General features: G+C 38.5%; 2 protein-coding genes across 8 annotated transcripts in view; both read right to left on the bottom strand.

Moving 5' to 3' along the window:
• The window catches only part of TFDP1 (transcription factor Dp-1), a 37932-nt gene extending 37179 nt beyond the window's left edge, over positions 1–753 (bottom strand). For 3 of the 5 annotated variants that reach the window (XM_039714337.1, XM_039714336.1, XM_039714342.1), the window contains exon 1: positions 142–540. The gene's annotated coding sequence lies outside the window, so the exon portion shown is untranslated. Of the gene's footprint in view, positions 1–141; positions 541–601 lie in introns of those variants that run through there. The other 2 variants (XM_039714340.1, XM_039714339.1) reach the window with 2 other exon arrangements.
• A 1261-nt stretch (positions 754–2014) lies between these two features.
• TMCO3 (transmembrane and coiled-coil domains 3) overlaps positions 2015–25129 on the bottom strand; it is a 37333-nt gene continuing 14218 nt past the window's right edge. Inside the window, exons 7-13 of one of the 3 annotated variants that reach the window (XM_039714145.1) lie at positions 24276–24462; positions 23197–23314; positions 22409–22604; positions 16211–16361; positions 9753–9832; positions 9094–9243; positions 2015–7386 (exon numbers count right to left, since the gene is read on the bottom strand). In XM_039714145.1, coding sequence (XP_039570079.1) covers positions 7273–7386; positions 9094–9243; positions 9753–9832; positions 16211–16361; positions 22409–22604; positions 23197–23314; positions 24276–24462 — 996 coding nt within the window. In that variant the 3' untranslated portion in view covers positions 2015–7272. The other 2 variants (XR_005628052.1, XM_039714146.1) reach the window with 2 other exon arrangements.

Here is a 25129-nt window from a genome sequence, read left to right as displayed (position 1 = left end):
CGCGGGGGGAAGGGGCGGCGGGCGGAGTGCGGGTCCGCGCCGTCCCCATCCCCATCGTGCCCGACCCGCCGCCGGCGGCGCCCCCCGCGCCGTCCCACGCACCCCCCGCTGCTCCCATCCTCGGGCGCGGGCTGCCCGCACCTGAGCGGCCGAAGGCAGAGAGAGCCGGCTCCATCCCCCGCCGCCGCCCCGAGACAGGGACCCGGAGCGCGGAGCGGGAGCACCCCCCGCCCGCCGCCGCCGCGCTGCTGCCGCCGCTTCTGCTGCTGCCGCTGCGGAGGCGCCCGACTGCACATGTGCGGCGGCTGCGCGGGCCTGGCGGGAGGGGGCAGGGGCGGGGGGAGGCGGCGGGACACCGACAGCGGCAGCCCGGGAACAGGGGAGGGAAGCGAGGAGGGAGGAGAGGGCACCGGCAGGGACCGCCTTCCCCCCCGCGCTCCGGGGGAGGGGGCGCAGGCACAAGAGGCGGCGGGGCAAGAGGGTCTCCCCCGGCGGGCTGTCACTTCCCAGCGCGCCTCTGCCCCCGCCGGCCGCCAGCCCGCCGGGCTCTTTTTCCTTTTTTTAAAAAATAAAATTAAAAAAAAAAAAAATTGAAACTTACACTTTTGTGCGTCCCCCTGACGCTGCGCGCTGACGTCACGGGCGCGGCGCGCCTCGCACGGGCACACGCGGAGCGGCCAAGCCAACCCGCCCGCCCGCCGCTCCAAGGCGCGGAGGGAGCCGGCGATGGAGCATGCGCGGGATTTTCGCGCCTTCTTCCGACTCCCCGCCCGCCCCGCGGTGCCGCGCGGTGCCCGCGGGCGCGGCCGCGCTGCCGGCGCGGAGCGGGAGCCGGCGGGGCTGGGCCGTGCGGTTTCGTTGCCACAACATCCTGCTGCCAGCGCTTCCTCATCGCGTTTTGTCCGGCCGTTACTCGAGCGAAGTTTCGCTTGCAGCGAGCGTTGCTAAAATTAGGGATTCTGTGGTAATCCAAGCGAAAGTTTTCCTTCGGGCGGCTGCAGACCTTAACCTTGCGCCCAAAACTAAAACACCTCGGGGCGCTGCAGCCCCTGCGTGCAATGACGACCGCGGGAAAGGAGCATGTTAGCGAGGGTTATGTGATGCAATTACATCACTGTCCTGTAAATTTCGGGGAAAAAGCAACCCCAAAACCTGCAGCGTTGCTGGGAGGCTGCAAAGGCAGAGCCGCTGTAGGGGAAATTGCAGGGCAGCGAGGAGAGCTCCAGAGTCGTGTTGCTCACGGGGAGGACGCGAGGCTGTTCGATGGGGAGGAAGCTATAGACAGTTCTGCACGGTACAAGGTTGCTCATAACGCAACGAAGAGGCGAGCAGGAAGCAAAAGGCTCGTTCTTTCGCTAAATTCATGCTGCTTCCTGGGAAAGAAGACTAGCTGGGAGTAGAACACACGACCACAGAGCCGCTACGTTGCAGCAGCAGGCAAATCCAGCAGAGAGCATGCTGGAGGAGATGCATTTCACGACGTGATTCGCATTCACTTTTACACCTCTGTGTTGTTTGTTTTTTTGGTTTTTTTAAGACGTTGAATTTTTGTGCTTTACAATAGTAATGAAACACTACGTGAATTTCCCTGATAAATAGCAATCTTCGGAGGTTTTTTTTTAACAATGCCTCCCCCCTCTCGCCCCCACCCCCCGTGCTGCTCTGGGGTTATTACCCCAGTTCTTCATTCCTCTTCATTAAGCTTGGCGGCAGTGGCATCGAGGAAAGGCGATAATGAAATTGTATTTGTAACAGTATAACTTTTTAGAAAGCAGCAAAAACTTTCACACACAAACCCCATAAACCAGCTGCAGAAAAAAAAATTGCTTCCTGAAAGACATCTCCAGTCGACAGTGCCGCTCTGCACCCTCCAGGTCATATATACTGTGCCTAAGGGTTCAAACCGTCTGTGTATCCCACGTCCCTACCCACCCACCTCCCGCTCTTTTGTTTCACATTAATTCTTTCAGGAAAAACACTTGCGAGTCAACAGAACAAGCACAAACAAGGAGTGTCCTAGTTTGCTAGCATTTATTTTGATACATACTAACTGCCCAAACACGCCCAACTCTTGGGTAGTGGGGTTTTTTTTTCCTTTAGCCGAGGGTTGTTCGCAATTAATTGGAAGTGTTTGTACCAGTGAAAAAACTTTCAACACTTCTCTAATCTCTGAGCACACCTTTTGCAGGTATTTTGGAGCTTTAGGATTTCGTTTGTGATAGTAGTGGTGGAAGGCTATTCCACTTCACAGTTTTCTGGGGAGTGTATCTCCCTTTTAAGGGTGCACGAAAAGCAGAACAGATCATAAATTTAAACAGCATCAGTGAGGCAGGACTGCATGACAGACACGAGGAAATTGTCTCAAGAGGTCATAGGCAGAAAGCTTCAACAGATGCCAGAGGAAATGCAGACGAACGGGAGCCATGCAATCCGAACACTGTGATCCGTGCAAACTCATGACTTAAAGACCTAGTGCCACCTGACCACCTTGTCAGCATCTGGCCTCGTCGGGAGGTACCATCTTCCAATTCCCAAATTTCTACTCCATTTTAGGAAATAAAAAATACAGCTTGGTACCATAACTGAAAATTTTACTACTCTGATTTAGGTTTTTCCCACAAGGCAGGATCAGTTATCCCTAAGTCACTCTTGTCACAACGTTGTCCAGTTTGTTGTCTCCAGCCAGCAGGTTTCCCTGGTCCAGTTGTGTTTAAAGTGTCAGTAAGTCCAACCCAGCAGAGGTAATTACTCAGCAGAGGCGGCGGGAGAAGCCGAGGAGCAAATCTCCTGGGCTACTGAGTGAAGTTGGTAGAGACATGCCTTTCCCTTCTGCCTTTAGGGGCTGAGTGGGCTACACTCCTCCCAGCTCTAAAGACTGCTCTTCCTTCTCCCTGCAGTAGTTGTGTTGGCTCCCTCATTGTCAGGCCATCAACACGGGATGTCTGATACTTTGCTGCTCCTTACAAGCTATTGCATTGCCCACAAAATAGCAACGCTGTTATGTGGCTTGCCTCTTGTCATTCAGGGATCCCGTTTCCTCCACCTTTGGCATTGCCCACATGCTGGAACACTGCCAGGACTGGTTACTGAGCAGAACTATGGATTCCTTCCCTAGACAAACCCCAGGAGTGCTTTTGTGGTTAGATTGTTCCTGGGTTTGTTCCAACAGGCAAGACCACACTAGATTTCTCACCCTCTCCATCAAGCATCATCGTGCAGCAATATTCTGTCACACAAGGCGCCCCCACATCTTTCTGCCTGCAAAGTTGAGGATGTCCAGTCATAAAACAAGTCAAGTACAAGGCTTTGTGGGGATGCTTTTCCTCATATTTGAGAATGATAAGAAGTATAAATTCTTAGAGCTTTTAAAAGGCTATGTAGTGCCATGGACTTAGTTCGCCATCACCACATTCTTGAGCCATCCTAGACCTACATCAGTGACAATTTCAGGAAACCACATCACAGCTCCCACAAATACCTTCCTACTGACAAACTGAAGCCACCTGCTCTGTATGGGATAAGCCAGAAGTAGGGTGGTTGTGGGTCCATACATACCAGTCTGACCCCAGGGCCAGGGAAATAGCTCACCAAGCACAGCCCACACTACCAGCTTTTAAACTACTTTGGTTCCTTTATCTTCACAGAATTATCAAGGATAGCAATTAAGGGGTAACACACAAGAACTCAAATTTTCAGAAAGCCATGCCAAATAAGCACAGTTGAATCCACCTACAAAATAAATGAAACACCCCCCCTGCAAAAAAAAAAACCAAAACCCAAAAAACAGAATCTCAACCCCAGAACAGGTTAGCTGAGTGAGTTTTAAGTCAAGCATAGAGGAGACCTCCCTTTTCACTCCCTTAAATTCAGTTTGACCATAGGAATATCCTCTCATCACTTAATGAGGCTTCTGCTTTGTATCAGCTTTCCTGTATTAAAATGGTACTGATCATTAGTTAATGAATGAGATAGAACCATTGTCCAACAAGGTGGAACAAGAATTTCCAGAAAAAGACCTTTGTTTTTCAAGAAACCTTCAACAAATCACTAGATTTTCCTTTCAGGGCTTATGGAACTCTGCTTTAATTTTATCTGCTTGACACAGAAAGAGAATATTCTACAGTAAGAGCATAAGGTTTCTGAAAAGCTGCAATTATATCTAAGTGGGCTGGTTATGCAATATTCTCCCCATTTTTCACACAGGAATGAGTGATCATTCACGAATAAGGTCTGTTGTTTCTGTCCTAAGATCATATCATGAGACTAGCCCATTTGAACATGGAATTATGCATGGAGCCATAATTCTCATTTCAGGAAACATTTAGAGTATCTCAGTATACCTCTAGATTTCTATGAGGCAATCTCAAATGTCTGATTGCAAACAAACTTACCATATGTCTGTTAAGATTACTAACTTGCACTTACACCTAATATTGAACCAGGCAATCCAAATCTGTGTCAACAAAGAAGCACAGAACACTGGTACTCACACAAGCCTATTTCTCTCCTCCCAGGTCTCCTAAAGCCCAGCCAAGTTGTCCTGGTTTTGGCCAGGACAGAGTTTTTTTCCCAGTAGGCATGAGGAAGTGGAACCTGGAGTGGCCTGGGCATATATACCTTGTGATTCTTTACTATCCTACCTCATTGCCAGAGGCAGAAAAAAGGGGCTCCCTCTCTTACTTTCAGGAAGAAAGGTAGTCCTTTTCTCTGTGTTGTCGTCTGGGGGTCCTCTTTGCACAATTTTGTTATTAATATTGTTGCTCTTACTGTTTGTTTTCTTATCTCATCGCTGTTTCCAGTAAATGGTGCTTATCTCAACTCACAATCTTTGCCTTTTGTGCTTCCAGCTTCGGGGAGAGGGGAAACAGCTGATGGTGTGGTGTTGGTGAGAGCACTAAATTGGGGAATACCATTCCTAAACCATGACAAAGTTTATTTGGGAGAGGACAGAGAGATGAGGCAACCAGTAAGGTATCTAGATGCTTGCTTTCCTTTTTTGAACATGGAACCAAATGAGCTTTTCACCCAAATCTTTTAGAAGATATTCAGGAAAATATTTTCTTTCTTTTAAGAGACACATGCCATCAGTATTTCCTAGTCTCTTTCCTGACTTTTAAAGAATTTTCTAGAGAACTACAACTACCCACAGCAATTTATTTAGATAAAAGTTTTACTCATCACAGGTGCAATATGTCATGTAACTGCTTCAAGGGCTAACTAAGTGACATAATGGAAACCATACAGAGGTCTCTACCATGACCTGTCATACATTTCTTCCCTCTGAAACAGGTGGCAAACTACATGTGAAATAAGCATCTTTCAAAGCCAAAATGAAGCATTTAGGAGAGATGCTTGTATTTCATGCAGAAACAATGAGCTAGGTGAGTGGACAGAGTTGACAGGACAGTTAAGAAACAAATTATTTCAGTGAGGTACTTGGAAAAGAGTAAAAGGTCTGAGCTAGGAGACTGTTAAATGGAACCATAAAACCCGAACTGCTCCTCTATTTTGAATAAAAATATTGAAATATAGCAAAAAATAAGTTTTGAGTTTCTTTTCTGTTATAGAATCATTTTATTTAAAAAAATATTCATTGGGCAGCTTTTTGTTCTGCATTTGTGTGTTTTGTGACAACTTTTGAAACCATTTGAGGGGAGGTGGATTTGCCCTACATTCCTCCAATCTTTATGAAGATTAGTGTCTAGAGGGAAAGCCCCAAATCCAGTGAGCAAGAGCTCAATTATGATGATCTCTACCCTGTCCCACCAGTACATACACACTCCAGACTAATCCAAGTTTCATTTGGACAAGCCCAGCAGATGTCAGAGAAAACACAGAAGAAACTGAGGCTGCTATAGGAGAAAGAGGTACAGACCACAAAGATCCATCCAAAGCTTTGTGTTGCTACTTGGAGGACAATTTTCATTTTAATTGGCAATTTAAACCTCATAACATGCATTTTTCTAACCATTTTGTGGGTATCAATGTTATTTCAGATGACACTGCAATACTGACCTGAAGTGTTGATGTATCTTAAATAGTATTGGTTTTAGCAGATGAACCTCAAGATGATTCTTAAATGCTTTGTCACAGAGTACACTACAGCCTATGAGTAAGCTTTCTCTATGACACTTAAATAATGGGCTTTTACAAGACCTATCTCACTACATACAACATTTTAAAGAAAAATCACATTTAAGATCACATTCAAAACACTGTTTTCTAAAATATAATGGTATTTTAAAAAGACTAACAATTTATACAATGTAAATGTAACTTAAAAGGTCATGGGGTTGCAAACACACACCTAGTCTGCCGTTTCCAGTCTTCTGCAAGTTAATTTACTTAAAATAATTTCAGATCTAGAATAGTGTCAACTAAGATCCATCCTCCAAGGTTACAGAAGTAGTATTTTTCACATCTAACTGAAATTACACTTCCCAGTTTTACTACATTTATTTTTGATTTAAAAGAAAACACCCCTGTATACCATTACTGTAGCAGCAGTTAGCAACAAGAACAGGTAACAACTGTCAGTCTGCAAACATAAATTATGCCCTTTCTTACCGTCAGTTTTTAGTCAAATATGTAAATAAATACAAGAGCTAACACAAAATATACCACTCTAAGAAAATACATTATATGCTGCAATTTGGAATGAAATATCATGCAGTACTGGCTGCATGAATTGGAATATGTAATTAACTGCTTGGAACTGATGCTAAACAGTTAAACCTTTTCTTTGTACAGAGGATCATTTTTATTCACCATTAGAAATTTGGTTTGTAGTTAATTTTATACTGCTATATTAAAATCATAAATGTGAAAATGACTCAAGTCATTTAGTGAAAGAAGATACCATAGGCACCATAATATATTTTTTTTTCCTTTTTAAACAAAATCTGGTGATGAACCAGCATTAACAGGATGAAAATTAAAAGGCACATTCAGGCAAAAAATAATAAACATAGTTTGCATGACACTATATTAAAAATAATTTATGCTCTGAATAACAGATTGGATCAGAAACAAATGTTCTAGTAGATTCCAATCAGTCAAAGTAAATTTTGTAAAAGGTGTGCAATTCATATGACACAATTATTTTTTGTATTGAATTTTGTTTTAAGGTCAGTATAAGGCTTATAACCAAGTGCTTATTAAGAGGATTGACTACTCAACAGGTCTTGTTTTCTAAGTGCATAGAAAATACAATGAGCAATGAAGACGTTTTCCTTGCAAGAGGACATATCCTTCAATTTGTGCAAATCTTGATCAAGTACTGGAGCGTCTTTCAGGTCTCGGAACACATTTCATAATTGCAGCTCTCCACAGGGCAGGGGCAAGTAAAAGGCTTAGAGTAGTCACACTCAGAATAAGAAGATAAACCTGCAAAAGGCAAATAAAAGCCATTACTTCTCTTGGTTACATGGTAGTACAAAGAAGTATCTAGAAGTTTGAGGAGATTAGGCTCTTCTAGACCATGTTTTCAAGAGACTTCACTTGTCTTGCTAAGCAACTTTGCATATTGCTACAGAAGCAAACAAGTTCATGCTCAAATAATCTAATTTTACCTGGTGTGAAGATACAATTGCAAAAACATCATTATGAACTTATAGAAAAACAATTGTATTTATGTGAAGTCATCAATTTTGAAAAATCAGTATTTGTTAAAACGTCAAAGACCAATTACCACTTTATTTAAAAACCAAAACTTAAAATCCCCAAACAAACAATCTAAACCAAAAAGACACCCAATCAATCAAGCAAATAAAAAAAACCCACCATCACCACTCTAAACTATTCTGATTTAATGATTTAATGGCAAAGTTCACTGTTAGTTCACTTATCAACAGAAAAAAACAAGCATAAATCCCTTTAAGTCATACTGTACATCTTCTGGAAAAAAAAATAAAATCCTAACTACACAGTTTGAATAAGTCCTAGAAAACAGTGTCAGGATGTAGTTTTGAGGTCTCAAGCAAAAGAATGAATTTAGGAAATTTCAGAGGTATACAAACCTATACATTAGATAATCATGTGAGAGCAGAAAAAAATGAAAGCCTAAAAGCCTCCAAGCTCAGTGGGTGGGCCCCTAAACTGGTTCTGTGATCACATATAGATATCTTGAAACTCTATGCAAACATGCAATATTCGTAACTCTTAATTATATGAAGGAGTGAACATGAAAGTGAATCACCTTTACCTACAAGTGAACAGTATTGTGTAAGTTTTTCACATGTGCTTTATTTGGAATTGGTTCCAACACTATGCAGTCCACTTGCTCAACAAAAATGAAAACCTCAGAGAACCAGGAGAGCATTTTTTTGTAGCAGAAGCACAGAGGATAAAGCAGTTAGTACTAAAAAGTGAGGTCAGTTCCTGTATCTCTATAGCCATAATTTACCTAATTTAATAAATCAGACTTTATCTTAAAAAAAAAAAAAAGTAACATTGTCACAGGTTCAGTATAAAACTAAGTTTAAGGCTTCTTTCCCGGGAGACTTTTTCATGACTGCCAAAAACATTGGTTATTTCTCCTGTGGAGGATTTAAAATGAACAAGCTTTACAGATTAAAGTGATTGCAAGTGTATTTGCTTGTTTAAATGTTAAGGCAATTTTCACAATATCTGCTCTCCAGTTCTTATTTACTGGTTTTTCCCTCTTCAAATCCTATATTCCCTCTGTATTGTACACTCCTATACCTCCTTCAATACCTGCATCAAGACTTTAAAAGCAAAGACTTCTCAGTCTTTATGACTTATCTTTATGACTTAATTAAGTTGTAAGTGAAAGAAGTTAAGGGCAACTCACTGTTCACATAATTAAGTTGTAAGTGAAAGAAGTTAAGGTAAAGCATTTATAATTAAGTTATTTAAAATACTAAGGTAAAATATGAAACAAGTGTGAACCAGCACAAAGAACCCTGTCAGGGATATACAAGTATCCATTTCTATGGGTTGATTTTACCTTTTTAACAGTTGAGAGGTGCCACAAAATTGGAGTGTATTGGTATTTCAAATACTGGGATTTTGTATCACAGTGTAAGTTATTCAGGTGCAAAAACTAAAATTAATAACCACAGAACAGCTTACCTCCCGAGATATGATCCCTGCTCTGCGTGCTCTGCTTCCCAGAACAAAAGAGAATTCACTGACTTGTGCCAGTCCTGCTGAGACAATCCACTTGATATATTGGCTGGTCTTTGGAAGAATCAAAGAAAGGACAAGCACTGCCAAGACAAACTTTAAAAACAGGTTTTTTTGAGTTATTTGGGGTTTGTTTTGTTTGTTTGTTTAAATAATGAAGTGTAATAAATAAAATAGCACTATCTCTGTAAGATACATTGCATCAAATAGAGAAATTTTGAACATGACATAAAATAATGGACTTCCAAGTGGGTCTTCTGTATTGATGTCAAAAGAGACAAAGGTACATTGCACAGTAAAAAGTAGCATCTTCTTTACTATAATAAAATACTTGATAACTGTCACAAATCCCAAGCTGGAGAAATAGATGCTCTGCCATGTCCAATTTCCTTTTAACATTAAATAATTTTCTTTTTAAATACTTGAAGAGTATTGTATTAAACTGTACTCTAATGAGTAAGATTCCTCCAAATACATATTTACAGTAATATTCTCTGTTATATTAAATGTTCAGTTCTTGCATAAATTGTCTTTAGGGCATGCAGCACAAAGATTACTTAGATTAATGAAGATTAAAATATTTTTAAAAGTGTAAAAATAAATACCTTCATTATGACGACAGACAATGTAAGGAATAGCAAGACTGTGAGTTCATATATTACAAAAGTGGGAAAAACATGAAGTCCTAGAAGGAAAGAAAACAATATTGCACAGTTTGAGGCCAATATCTTACTATGGTAACTTTCTGGATTAATAATAGATTTAACTGCAAGACTGTATTCTCAAAACAAATCAAACAAAAAGCCTTAACTCACCTACAAACCACTTGATTGCTAAAGCCCTAACTATCTACTTGATCACAAAAGCATTTCCTGTGATATCCAGCCCTTTTCTCCTTTGGGGAGGTTTAGCACAGGCAATATTTCCAACTGAATTAAGTTGCATATGACTGCTGCACAAGCAGTTTAATTTCTAAAGCTTTCTGTCTTCCACACCAGTCAACAATACAAAATCTGAACTGAAACACACATCTAATGAAAGCTATAAAAATCCTGCAAGAAAATAATTCCATTGTTATGCACAGTCATTCTAATATTTTGCTGGTGATTTAACTTTTTTTTATGGTATGGTAATGGACTATCACAGTGGGAGGAACATGATACTCGGGATGTGCATAGACTATAGCTACAACAGAAATCCAAAGTCTTTTCATTCTATGACTTTCATTTCCAAATCCTGAAAGTCACCTGAACTTGAAAAGTCACTTAGACTGGAATCAGGTAAGGCCATAAACCATTGAGCACGGTCTAACAATTAAGGAATTATAGAAAAACCCATTGCTAAGATGTTGATGGGATTTCTTTTGTTGGAAGTAGATTGTCTTTGGGTTTTTTGAAGTATTTGGTAATTTTAACTTGGTAATTGTATAAAGAAAGGTAAAAAGAACCACAAAGAACTCAGAAACATTAGACTAAGTCCTGCAAATATTAAACATAAGAAAAAGAACTATTTGATGGAAAAGTCCTAGAGTCACCGAGGAATAATCTTACAACTCATTCCATTTTTATCTCCTGAAGCATGCAGAACTTCTACAGGCAAACATAACTGCCTATCTTTGGAAGCTCATTCCTTTTTCATAAAAGCTTCTAAAAAGTGAAATCAAAATAATGGTGGTATTCCCAACAAATTCATAATAGCTGGCATTTCTCCAACCCAGTTATTTCTGATGAAGGACAAGAATTTAGCTTTCTAAAGCATAATGCATGTAAATCGCTGCTGTAAATAACGTATTTTAATGTGGGACAAGGTTCCATTAATTTTCCCTCCCTGTAGTGCTGCAGATCCAGATGAGCTGTAGAGAGCCAAGAGCAGTCATCTCTTCCAGACTTACAGGGTTCACAGGGTTTTGTCTGTATGCACATTCAATTGCCAATGGAAACCTTCTTCAATTACATCAGAGATCTTTATACAAGTGCCACCCAGTCAGCACGCACACACCCTGTTTTATTTCTTAATTTCCTTCCAACTACTGAAGTGCAAATGCAAAAGACTATCAAAGTAAGAGGAGAGACAGCAGAATAAGAGGTGAAAACCACACCAAAAAAAAAGAAATCCACATATATGCAACAGATGCATGTGGAAGTAGCAAGTAGCTTCACTGCAATATCACATGTGCAGTGCTCCTTCACCTTTAGGCCGACCTCAGAAAATACATGAAAAGCAATTAGAGAAATACAGCCCGTAGCAATGGCATGCTTGATAAGAGGGACAATTCTGCCAGATCTAGAACTGAAGGTTTCCAAGAGAGGCTATAAATAAAGCCTAGCACTCTCATCACTAATAGGTGTTCAGTTCTGGAGCACACAGGCAGTCTGAAGTCCATTTGAACAGCTGCCCAGTGTGGAGATTATTGCCATATTCCAAAGAGCTAAAGCACAAATGACAGCAGATTTCTATACCAATTCTTTGAAGAACAGTGTCTGCAAGGTGAAAACAAGCCTAAATTTGTCACATACGCTGTTCTGAGCAGACAAATCAATATGCCAGAAACCAGACATTTTTTGAAAGAAATAAATCCCATCATAAGGTATTTTTATGGTCAGTACAGACCTTTGCCCCATTCCTAGATGAAAAGCCAGGATAAGGCCAGAAGTGCTATCAGACTCCTATACAAGCACATGGCACCTTCCTGACAACACAAACACCATCAGAAAGATTAATTTCAGAGGCAGAAGCTGCATGAATACGGCCAATTATTGCAATGGTTTTGATCAGATTTTGTCTAAGCTCAGCAGTAATTCTGAAATCATTCTCTAACATGGAAGAAACACTTCAAATAACTCAAAAACTTCAGCAGTGTCATCAGCAGATGTCAGATTGGCCAGCAGTCAACAGCTAGGATAACACTTAGGTACACTTTTACAGAATGGGCCACAAGCTACCAGACCTTCAGCTCCAAGCAGTGTTCGCAAAGAGCTGGAACAGAGGCCTTGGGGTGCATCACTGTCAAGCCAAAAAGCACAGTTCACTCATAGAAGTTAGTATGCATTCTGTGGACAATTGCAGGCAAGACTTTGCACAATCTTTTAAAAAGTACTTTTTTCTTAACAAATAAACTTCCTCTTTCCTCAATTAGGCATATTCTACCAATTGATAGATAGCCTCTAAAGAGCATGTGAAGATCCTGACCACATCCTGATTAGATCCAACATCAAAAAAGCAATATTGGAGATCCTTGATGGCATGCAAGAGTACAAAAATCCTAAGTCTGAGGGTCAAACTGGAGCCTGTAGGATTAATTCTGACACATCCTCAAGACAGGACATCACTCAGAAAAATCACGTTACCTATGCATTGAGATGCTCTGTCTACCAAGAGTCCTAAGATCACTGCTGCAAATGCAATAAATACTACAGCCCTGGCTAGATCATTAAGCAGCAGAGGGGAAACCAATCTTCTTAATCTTTCTCCAAAGGGGAAAGTTCTTTTGACTCTATTGTCAGTTCTGAGAGCATGAAACCTCCAAGCTTCATTGTGCTCCATGCAGAAAAACAAAGCAGTAGAGCTGGATGGATAAGGAGAAGGCGATGCATGCCGCCTAACAAATTCCAGTTGGGATATTCCTTTGATTTTCTGAGATTCAATGGAAGTGTGAAGAGGCTCACTGGACAATCCTTGTGTACATGTTTGTTCTGGACAGCGGTGGTGCAGGCAGCGTCAGCATCACCCACCTTCTGAATTAAAAGCCTGAGCTGTTAAAGGATTTTCAGCATCTTGCATTCAAGGTCCAACACTGACCACAGGAGTTACCCAGAAGGGAAACGTGGAACCTGGCAGGTGGTACATCTGTACAGCACACTGAGAACACACAACTTGTGGAAGTAATCTGCTACCTCACCAGTGGCAGAGAGGGTCTTCATGCCCAGTTTCAATCTCTATACTCCACATATAGACCAAAAAAGGAATGGAGCATTTTTAAACCAGTCACAGTTTATGAAAGATGCCTTCCATCTTTCCAAAAAGTAATCAGAACAAAATCAAATGATGTATGGGTAAAGATCTGTGCACTAGATACAAAAACAGAAATGAGAAGGAAAGTGCCCAAAATGTGGCTCTAAGGGATTGGTCACGATGTTCTCTCAAAACTACCATTAAGGACAGAGACTAACAGAAACTCTCTAACCTCAGGAGGTGGCATAAGGAGTGCCAGGAACCTTGAAGAACACCCAGAGGCCTAAATGAATGTACAGATAGAGTGCAACTCAAAGTGCAGCTGTTAATGCCTAACTGCAAAGGTGCATTATTCCCACAAATGCACCCAAGCGCAAATTTGAAAGCAGTACCATTGCACAGGTCAAGCTGAGGGCAGGCCCACTGCTATGGATATTACATGAACAAGTAATATTCAGCTCAGCTTTAAGGCACCAGAAGGATTTCTGTAGTAAGAACAGAAAAGCAGGCATTTAAGACAAGCAAAACAGGGATGAACTTTTCCAAATTACATACTTACAGTCACTTTTCATTTAAGATAATTTTTTCCATTTGTGCCTTTATTCTAAAGGGACCAGAAATTATACTACTGCAGTGGTGTTCCTCAGGAGCTCAAGTGTTTCTGCTCTCTATAAGGTGCTTGCTGCATATAGTAATAAACAAACTTCTCTTTAGGCAGGGGGGAAGAATCTTTCCCTGTGGCTTTTACATAATTTCACAGAGTAAATCTCTGTATATTTATATATACATATAATTTGCATGTGTATGTATGTAACTAGAAAGCAAGCAAGAAGTCTTTAAGAAGAAATCTAATAAGAAGAAAAATTAAGGAATACTTTTTGTTCTACTCAGGTTTTCTTTGCAACATCACATCACTTGTTTTAAAACCTACCTCCTTGCCACAGAATTTCCTGTTAAGTACAAAATTTAAAAGTAACTGAAAGTAAAGGGGGGAGTGGAGGCTAATTTTTATTTGGGGAAGAAAGGGATTTTGTTTGAGGGTGGCAGGTTTTTAGGGTTTTGTGTCTTCTTTTTTTTTGTCAGGTTACTGTTGTTTGGTTGTTTTTTTTAAACAAGGAAGCATTATCACATTTTGTCAGATGCCTATAACATAGTTCTGATTTTTTTAGCTGATTTTCTTCTGAAGCAGGAATAATAACCATTTTCTGTAAAATCACACCAATTTGTTACACAACTTTCTTTCCTCCCCTTCTTGCAATTATAATGGCAAAATTTGTTAAAAAGATTTTTTTTTAATTCTGTAGCAGAATGACTAAAATAATTTCCTTAGAGTACAATACAGGCTGTATGGAGTACTGCTAACATGCCAACTGAGGTCTTGCTATTTTCTTTTATTCTAGGAAAGTCTTATCTCTAGTCTTATAAAATTTATGTGGCCATAAGAGTGTAGGCTTTTTGTTCAAGCCCTTGCAAAATTAACTTGGGGCTTATGATTACTTGTCATGCTTTGTATTCCTGATAACACTATCCATTCCATCACCATCTTTACTGAAACACATAAACACCTTACATCTGTAAGCATTTAGCAATTACTCATGCAAGCTTGTCAATATGGGCCCACGTTTCACCAGAGCTCATCACTTTCCCTCCATTATTAAAAAATAAGTTAGTCAAATAAACATATTTATTACTAAGTAATCTGACTCATCACCAGAAGCTATCATCATGGGCTGGATTAAAAAACTGAAAATAAAATTAAGACTGGCAAGCATAGCTATTTCATCTTTGTTTTAGTTTTTGTTACAAAATGAGTATCAAACAGGTATATGAGGAAAAACATTAAAATTATCATGATGATGGGACTTGTTATCCAAATAAATATGTGGAGATAAAAAGGACAATTAAAAACTTAAAATAACAGTACAAAAAAAATTAAGGGTGGTGTTGAAAAAATCCAAGCAAACTTTCTGGGTAAACCTGGGTGGAAGGAGGGCTGATGATGGGACTTTACTGTTATCTGTATAAATATGTGGAGATAAAAAGAACAATTAAAAACTTAAAATAACAGCACAAGAAAAATTAAGGGTGGTGTTGAAAAAATCCAAGCAAACTTTCTGGGTAAACATGGGTGGAAGGAGGTTGGATCAGTGCACCAGGCCACATCCAAACCCCCTCTTAGACACTGCAATGTCCCCAACATAGGGACAAGCATCTCCTGTACAACCCACAGGGAGAGGCAGCTGCTTTCACAGGGCCTGTCTCCTCACCCACAGTAGCAGAGCACCTCAGCAAGAGTTCCAGCTTTAGACAAAGTGTATTGGGGCATGCACACACAGCTGGAGAATGCAGCAGTTCAAAAGGAGGTTACTGATTTACTGTAAGTATTCTGAGTTAACTCCTTTTGGATATCAAGAATAATGAGTTACTCCCTCGTCTTATACCTCAATGCTGCATTTCAGCTGGCATTCAAGTAGTGTCTGAGACATATCTGCTTTCAATTATTTCCTCCCTGCATTGAGAACATGCAGATCATACCCTCCCAACTAAATTTCCAAAGAAACAAGCTATACAAAATTATGATATTATGACATTCTGCTTCTATAGAAAACCAAGTCACAAAAATCTGAAATCTACTCTATCAATTGACACAAATAGTACTACAATTTTAGCACAAATTACATATACAGCTGCCCAAAAGAGAAAAGAACATTCAAAAAACCCCAACAAATCAACAACCAAACCAAGGCCTTTTTATCTTGATATATTTAGTTAAATGTTTTAAATAGGGTGATTTCAGAATTAACATTGAAAAACTGACACTAAACCAAGACTTGGAAGTACAATATCGAAATGGCTTCTGAAACTGAATGTTCCATTTAAAAGCAGTAGCAAAGGCAAACCACTGGTGTGGTCAATTAACAGTATTGTAACAAAATAAAATCTATCTCCTCCCCTCACACTACAGACACCATTTTTTTCTCCTAATCCACATTGTAAGCAATGTTTTTATATATTATATAGATTGTATATATTTTATATAGTATAGATTTAACATTATTTAATATTACATATAAATATAAAATATTTTAAAGTAAGATTTCTTGGAAGTTACCTATAGATGCAAAGAAAATGATGGCAAGAAAGTCACGTATTGGTTCAATACAGCACATAATCTCCTCAGTAACCATGTGACCCTGAGAAGAGATCAGAGCTCCAGCTAAGAAGCATCCCAGCTCCATTGAAACATCCAACAGCTCTGTGATCTGTTAAGGAATAACAGAGAATCTACTGCTGAGTGACTTTATACACCATTTCACAGTGAAACTATAAAACTTTACATTATACCAAATGCAGGAAATTACTATGTCTTTATGCAAGTTCAACAACAGAATTCAGTGTATGTATTTTTATGTTCTGTAGTATTGTACTTACACATAAGACTCACAAATCTAGTTTCTCCCTTTATGTTACCTCCTTTCCCACAAAAACAAAAATAAATTTCTTAATCTACATTGCAATGCTTTGTGTGACCCTTATGGACAGCATCTGATTTCACAAGTCAGAGAGACTATGACAGCTTTGGAATCAGGATTACATAATACATTCAGGCTGTGGAATAAAGCAGTAAGAACAAGGTATTTTCCAGCTGTCAAACAAGAGGGAAAAAATGAAAATCTAAGCTTATATTTGGGAGAAGAGTCTCAATCTAGCAGAAGTCTCTGGCATAAATTACATTTTATTATTGTAAATTTGATTCAAATGTGCCTATGGGCTTTACTGAATAAGGATTCATTTAAGTGTGTAAAGTAAACTGCTGAAATGAAGCACAATGACTACTTGAAAGAATTCAGACTGCTTCATTCTTTTTAAATATTTTAATGCAGTACTAGAAGAAGAGATTAAACATGTAAAGAGACTAAACAAAACACAAAGTAACTGCTTAAGGCAATGCTTGGAACACTAAAAAAAAAGCAAACTGCACCTCTAATGCATAGTATGGTATAAAGTATATATTTTAAAAATTACTTCAAAATCACACAGATGTAGATGGTCATCTTGCTGAGAAAGGCCAATGTTATTAATATTAATAGAACATTTAAAACCAATCACTTACTTTAATTCTAATTTAGATTAAGCAAGAATACACTATAGTACATTAATAGACAGCATTCATCGTATCTTGAATGGTGTCCACACTTCCAAGGGAGCAGTGCAAAAGACACAATAAGTCTCCACACTATGCATAAGATGGCACCCAAAAATAACCCCAAGACATTTGTGTATGGAAGTAATAATGTCTGAATGCTCATGACATAAGTGCATTTGTTATAACAGTCTGTAATTTATTCCAAGATATTTGAGGTGATAAATTGGTTCTGTCAACTCATATAATTACTTGCTGATCATGCAAAGCAAACAAGGTAATGTAAATCTCATTTTAAACCAAGAGGAATTTCAGTGCTTTTTAGAACAATTTTAAATTGTAAGAGGGAAGAAGACAATATATACATGAAGGACTTTAAAATCACCAAGAGATGAATAAAATTAAGGCAACAGTTATGAATAGGAAACATTTAAATTCTTCTCAATCATACATTAGTTGTTTTAAAAGTCACAGCCTCTTTTGGATGATTAAGATCCAATACAGCCTATTCAAATAAAGCTGGGATTATTTTTACTACTCAGCTATAATCTTCCATACTTAATTGCTGTCAACTGCAACAGAGCTCTACGTCAAAACTTTTATAGCTAATATTTTAAACATTCCCTTGGACAGGATTAGGTTACCATAAAGGAAGACATACAGCATATCCTGTACCAGAATTGCATGATACTGCACTGTTGTGAGAATCACTCTTCAAGCAAGGAACAATTTGAGTGTGAAAGAAACATGTTTGTTCAGAAAGCATCAGACATAACTGGAGCAAACTGCATGTCTAACTGGGAATTTGTTCCCACAGCATAAAAACTGAATTACATTCCTTCAGTTTATGGCAAGGCAAGTATAAGCTAAAGGCCTGGTTAAAAAATAGGCAAGTTTTACTGTTTCTTGTCTAGTCTCTGGGTACTACCCAACTCCAGCTCTACAAAATCCATAGGTCACTCCACAAACAGAAAAGTGTAAAGGGTATCAGAGTGCAAGAAAAGAATGAAAAATTACACCATCTTCTTAACACTCTCTCCCCTCCTCCAATTTGTTCTCCAGATTTCAGAATGAACCAGGTTGGAAAAGACCTTTGAGATCATTGAGTCCAACCTTTTATACATAGCTTTGTACATAAATTCCTTTTACAATTCCCATCTTGGGCGCTGGTTGTCCCATGGTATCACCTACAAGTGGACACATTTCCTCAGCTAAACTGTAGCATCAGGGTTTATCATATATGATGTATGGGCACATGTGCACAAACATACTGGAGAGGACTTGTTTTACTGGCAGGAAGGCATTTGCAGCAGTTTCTTACATAAGCAAAACCTGGAGAGTATTGGGCACTTAGTATTCCCTCTCTGCTTGCATCACTTCTGATGTTCAACCTTTACCCAGAGGGTTTTGGCCATTACTAATCCCAGGGCTTTACACTGTCCTCTTCTCAACTCCTACGTTACAGAAAGCTTTTTCAGTCAAAATTACATGAAAAACATGGTCAATACACATGTTTTTCTCAGTACAACTAAGTTTTCAGTTGTAATCAAGGGTCCAATTTTACTCCAATTCAGAAAAGATTGGTTTGCTTTTACTAGAATAATGGATTTTTATGTTCAAATGTTCCACCACATCAATAAATAAAGAAATAAACATTACTGCTATAACATGTTCTGGGTGAATCTCAACCATCTGTTCAGCAGTTCTTTTGCTTATATTCTCCAATGATGTCCATCTTATTGCTATTCAATCATCCAGAAGCTTAATGAATATGGTAAGTCAGTAAAATTAAATAAAATTTGGTGGAAATAGAAGTATTAGAATTTCAGGCTTTAGTAACTTAGATCTGATCAAGAGTAAAGAGGTGAATTTTAAAATTGCATCTCTAGAAAGTGAAGCTGTAATGGAAATCAAAACAATTTTAAGTGAACCTTGTAAAAGCTGTGTCTCAATTGTGTTTTATGAAATAATTAACTAAAATATTTGAGATTACAGTTCTTCCTTAATCTTCTTTTAATTGACAGAAGAGACATAAGCAGTTTATAAGCCATTGAGAAGTACTTCAGGCAAGCAAAGAATGATATTACAGTACTAGTAATCATATCCATAAGAAACTGCAGAAAAACATCGTACATTTTCATATGTAAAGTACTGCAATAACATCACTGTATTTTCTTCTTGGTGTATAAAGCAAACCAGCAATTTGCCCCCACTTGCAGCCAGCATCCCAGGTCAACCACTGGCACTGAAACTAGAAGTCACTTTTTCTCCACATGTATGCACAGTCCTATAAACATGGAAATGTAACTGCTGTCCTTCTTGTCAGGTCAGGTTTTATATTTTTCCCTATAACATTCCACAATTTCAGTTTTCAAAAACTGAAAAACTGATTACTGTTGTTCCACAGGTTTCCAATACAGCACTTCACTATCAGGACAGTGTTTAAAACAATTTTCCTTGTAATGTTTCTGTACATATAGAACATGAAAAAGCAACAGTACCCCACTGAATGCTTAGGCTCACATATTCTTCAGCTCATCCTGGTAAATACCTTGACTTACAACTACCAGTTTGGCCATTGATCCTGAATGGTCATGTTTAAAACCCTAAGTTAGATTTCTTCCTTATGTTGCAATTCAGGAGAACAGTTCACCAATTAAAACAAAAAAACAAACAATCAAACCGCTACCTGCATAACTCAAAGCTTGAAAAGGAGTTGCTAAGAAGTACAAGAATGATCTACTGAACCTTTGTTACTGAAGACAAGGCACATGATCCAAAGATGCACAACTTGGTGTCAGTGTCATCTACACTATTACAGGATTGGCACTTGACACAATCCCCACCTCCCAGCCCTGATCTGCCTAACTAATTGAAGGATGAAAGGGAGGGGAAGTTCAATTCTTTCTGTGAATACTGAGAACAGAAAGGGTATCTAAAGCTCCAAGTCTTACTAAAATATTTGCAGGTGTAACAAGTTGCAGTGTTATCCAAGTGACTCAAGTTCAGAAATGCTCAAAAGTCACAATACTCAAAGCTCCTCAACTGACATGATAATCCTTATATGAAAATTGCTTACTCACACTGTAGTATAGGAACCTCTTCTGTCTCACCTCCCCTCTTTTCTCCCATACAGAATTTGCCCTTATCAGCAGGGAAATGGCAATTCTTGTTTAATTAATCATCTGAGACTTTTCAAAAACAGGAACCAAGGAAAATAAATCAACTTTATATATAATGAGCATTACATGTGCTGGTGTTACACATTAATCCAAACACTGAATAAGCTTAGCTGGACCCCAGAAACCCAGCCAACACTGAAGCATGTAATAAGTAACTATATGCATGAGGCAGGAACACCTTATCATTCCTAGTCTCTTTTTCATGTATTGGAAAGAATGTGTCCTGCAATGTAACACAGAAAGCTAAAAAGTGAGTTAAATTATTTTATTTAAAAATGTATCTCAAATTTTCTAAATGGAGCTGCAGAGTTGTCTTCGGTTAAGGATGCTAAAATAGGTGCTCTCTCCTCTACAGATTCAAAAGCTTTTTTAGAATTACATCAGTACAGAAAATTCTGTATTTGCAGATTAATTACACTAACTCCTTCAATATTTAGGCTTGGCTTTCCAAGGAGAAAGATCTTTGCAGAATCCATGAGAGTTTAATTGTTTTCCTACCTGCCACCCAAACTTTAATTTAACCTTCCCAGAGATATGCAACGCTTTCAGCTTAGATTGCAATCACTCATCCTATGTTTGTATTCCTGACAAAGTACAGCACCTATACCAATTAACATGGGTTTTCCAGAAGGTTTGTTTATTCACCTATTCAACTCAACAAGCAAACATTTTTTCACTTTTTAATTGTTTTAAGTTTGTGTTCAAACTATAACTTGTACCATTACTATAATGAATTTATAAATGTCAGTGAATATCAAGCATCTCAACTGGTTCAATGAAGTTACCTGCAGTATACTTTGTAGCATTCCCTTTGATAAATTATTCATCAATTTTAAAAGGAAAGAATTTTGAAAATGCTGAAGAAGCCTTCTGGGTTTACAGTATAAACCCAACAAACTCAAACATATTCCCCCCATCATGTATGTGTACACACATGTATTGTGTAAAGTCACGTAGACAAACTCCTTGTGTATCTGAAATGCAAATTGGATATGAGAAGCCCAATTCTATGTCAGCCATGGTACCATAATATTTTACACAAGTGGTTTCTTTGCTGTTTTTTATTAAAGTTGTTCTACGAGTGTAATGTCTGCTTGTCAGAAAGTAAAAAGGTAAAACTAGTTTTGTTTCTTCTCTTAATAGAGGACACATTTGAAATATGAATAGCTGTTTAGAGCAATGGAACTTTTAACTTAGGCAGTAGAAGTCACTAACTAAAGCAATGGTCTCACTAACTTATTTTTAACCTTCTTCCTGACAAAGGTCAGGTTTTCCTGTCGGACTGCAGTAACTAAGCAAACACCCCTGGAAAACAGGCACAGGAACTTTTTGGCTTAATTATTCTTGGGAGATGTAACAATCTGCACATTCAGGATAATGGAGTGTCAAACCCACAACATTATCAAGCAACTGTCACATTCTGCTCTCCAGCAGTGTAGTTCTTCAGAACGCTGAAACATGAAAAGGAGAATTCAGGGGAAATTAACTACACCAAATCGGGTTAATCAAAATCTACAAACCTTAAGGCATTTCTCTACTTTTTTAACTTCATCCCAAAATGTGTCTCTCACACAAAAAGAAAATTATTTTATAGTAACAACCATGTTGAGAATTTGCTATTCAAAAGAAATTTGTGAGCAAATGTCACAAATGTCATTATCAGTATCTCAAAACCCATCCTGAATGTTTTCAAATACATGAAGTAGCTCACAATTAAAACTCAGATCAAGATTCCTAAACCGGCTGTATTAAAAGTTACCAGCAGAATTTCAGCTGATTCACATTCAAATTGTATCTCTTCTTACTCATCTGTGCTATAATGCAGGAATCATCGGCACATTTAGGGGTTGTTTTAAAACAATTTAAAACCAGATAATTACAGAGGCACATGTATATACAGTAACACTAAGTGTGATGGCTTTTGTGATACTGATGAAGTAATCTACCACACGTATAAAAATGTTTTATCAATTCAAAAGATTACCGTTAACATAAGGAAGGTGAATGCAGTTATTCCTAGAATGAGGATTTCTTTATTCCCTTTGCTTTCTGTGTGCAACTTGCGGTAATACGGTCCTATGAGATAAGTCTTTATAACAAGACATAGAAGAAAAACAGCAGCCAGAGAAAACAGAATTTGGCCAATCAGTATCAGTATTCTCAGAATTTCCTTGAAAATGCTGGAAGAGAAGAACAAACAAAAAGTTTCTTTCAAGTACTCTCATATTTCCCAACCAGTTCCCTGTAAATGAAAATAGCTAATTCCATAAATGCTCAAATCAAGAAGGTATTTAGATACATTAGCAAACAAGATTAAGACTAAATCTGCAGAGTGCCCAGAAACCTCTTTTACAGTCTAGAATTTACTTCCATGTTGACTCATAAAGATTTTCATTGACTAATCTCCAAGGTAAGCCATTAGGCACAATAATACTGTCACTTAGTCTTTGACAAAAACGTGCCCTGCAGGAATAAAGTAGAGTGAAGAAATTAACTTTTTTTTTACAGTAACAAACTTTTCACTCAAAATTTTAATTACCACACAGGATTAACGCAGCTGTCACAAGGAGATTATTTTCATACAACTACTTTCAGATGACTACTACAGGTTTCTACTTCACAACAAATAGGAACAGTAAAGGAAATCTCACTGAACAGAGCAACTATTTTCTATGGAACTGACATTAACTGCAGTGCTTTCATGTTCATATTGACAATCTACATTCTAATTGCAAGGGGTAGAGGGAAGATCCATACAATGATTTTTTTTACCTGGAATATGTGCTCACTCCTGCTTGAATAAGCGTAGGCATGACAGCTATAAATAAACCAAGCTGCACATCCTGCATCACCAACATGCCAAGCAGTACGCTGCTGTAGTCAATATCCCCTGTACACCAGCAAAGTGGTCATGGAAACAGCCATCAGAAACTATGAATGTTTGCAAATGCTCAGAAATCTAGAAAAGGCTTAATCAAATGGAAGCCCAATATAGGTTGTAATAGGCTGGAGGTCATTCAAAGCAGTTTACGAATTTTTTTTAACCCATAAATAGGTAAATTAAAATGTATCTATGAAGACATACTAAAACACAAACAAAGTATTAATATTAAATTTCTGTTACACAATTAAAACACAGACTTTGCTTAGCAGTTAAGCACTAGTTACACATTGAGTATAATTCCTCTACTGAGAGTATACAGACTTTATTCTGAAGACACGCATTCGAGCCAGCATGTGTAAAATATACACCTTGAATTCTGGCATTAGAATGAATATTCTAGAGGGTGAGGAGTACTTGAACACAATTTGTATGAGGGAGATTTAAGTGGAAGAAAGCACAATGTCAAAACTTTCAAAAGGAAACATTTAGAAGTATTTGAGAAGCTAAAATATGGCCCTTGAAGGTCCTTATTTGAAGAGCTATTAGCTATGAAAGACCATCAGAACTGGTTTCTGTTTCCTGAAGAAGGATGTGAACTTTTTAAATTAACCTTTCTGCCCTGATGACAGGTAGCAGTAGGCTAATCTGGTAACCTCTTAAGAAGTTCAAGGATTCCAGATACTCAGTAAAGTCAGTTCTCAATGGAGAGTACTACAATGGTTGTACTACACTGTCTTTGCCCAAAGAGGACCAGCTATGTACAAATCAAGTACAATTCCTAGCAAGAATACACACAACACTGGCCAGTGTTAAATAAGGATGATTTTTTATAAACCAGGCTTAAGAGTGGGTTTTTTTTGTTTGTTTGTTTTTTTTTTTTTAACTAGCTTCTCTTTAAGTATTACAAAGTCACTTCTTTCAACTTTTATTAGATACTACAGTAGTCCACATTTAAAGTCATACTCACCCTCTTTATCTCCTCGAACACTACCTGCAAGAAATCTGGACACCAGTGGTGTGCTTGACAAAGACAAACAAGTGGAAATGAAGACACTCTGTGTTGGTCTAATTTGGAGCAAGTGCCCCCATAGTAAACCAAAGGCAATCATCAGAACTGTCATGTAGCAGGGTCCTTGCAATGATATTTTCCATACCTTGGGAAGAAAACAAGTTCTTATGACACTTTTCTCGTTGCTAAGTTACAATGTTTTTCACTGCAAATAAGTAGTTAAAGATGTGTGATCTGGGGCTGTCATACCGGGTCACAGAGTATGGACTGTCACACAAGATCACCTAAAAGTCCCAGCTTACAACACTGAGTAAATATTGTACCCCAAAAGACTCTCTGCCAGAAACCAGGTGAATTCCCCAAAGCTCAAGGAGAAACTAAGGGCCAAATGGTCCAGTAAGTTTTGAAATACACACAATACACCAATACCAGTAACCTGCCCCAAACTAGTGCAGAAGCAAATGTGAAGCTGCAATTTACCTACTACAGTTTAGGAAGCCTTGAATTACTGATTTTTATCTTGGACTTTAGATGGACTAGAAACAGCAGATTAAGCTAAATGGTCATAAATTGTAACATATTTCAATTAAAGCTTTTCCAGTATCATAAACTCATAACCATCAGTTTAGGAACAGATCACACAGCGCAATTCTTCACATATTTGTAGCCGCATTTTCCACAACTAAAACTCTAGGTGATTTATAACATTTTCTTTTTAAATGAAGATCAAAAGGAACTTGTAGATTTTGCTGAATTCTGGTGGCCACATAATTTAATATTCCAGATTATGTCAACATACTTGCTTAATCAGT

Source organism: Passer montanus, unplaced genomic scaffold (genome assembly GCF_014805655.1).
Source record: "Passer montanus isolate IOZ18808 unplaced genomic scaffold, ASM1480565v1 scaffold3, whole genome shotgun sequence".
NCBI lineage: Eukaryota > Metazoa > Chordata > Aves > Passeriformes > Passeridae > Passer > Passer montanus.
Note: the sequence above shows the minus strand (reverse complement) of the source record. Positions and strands in the feature narration are given on the sequence as shown.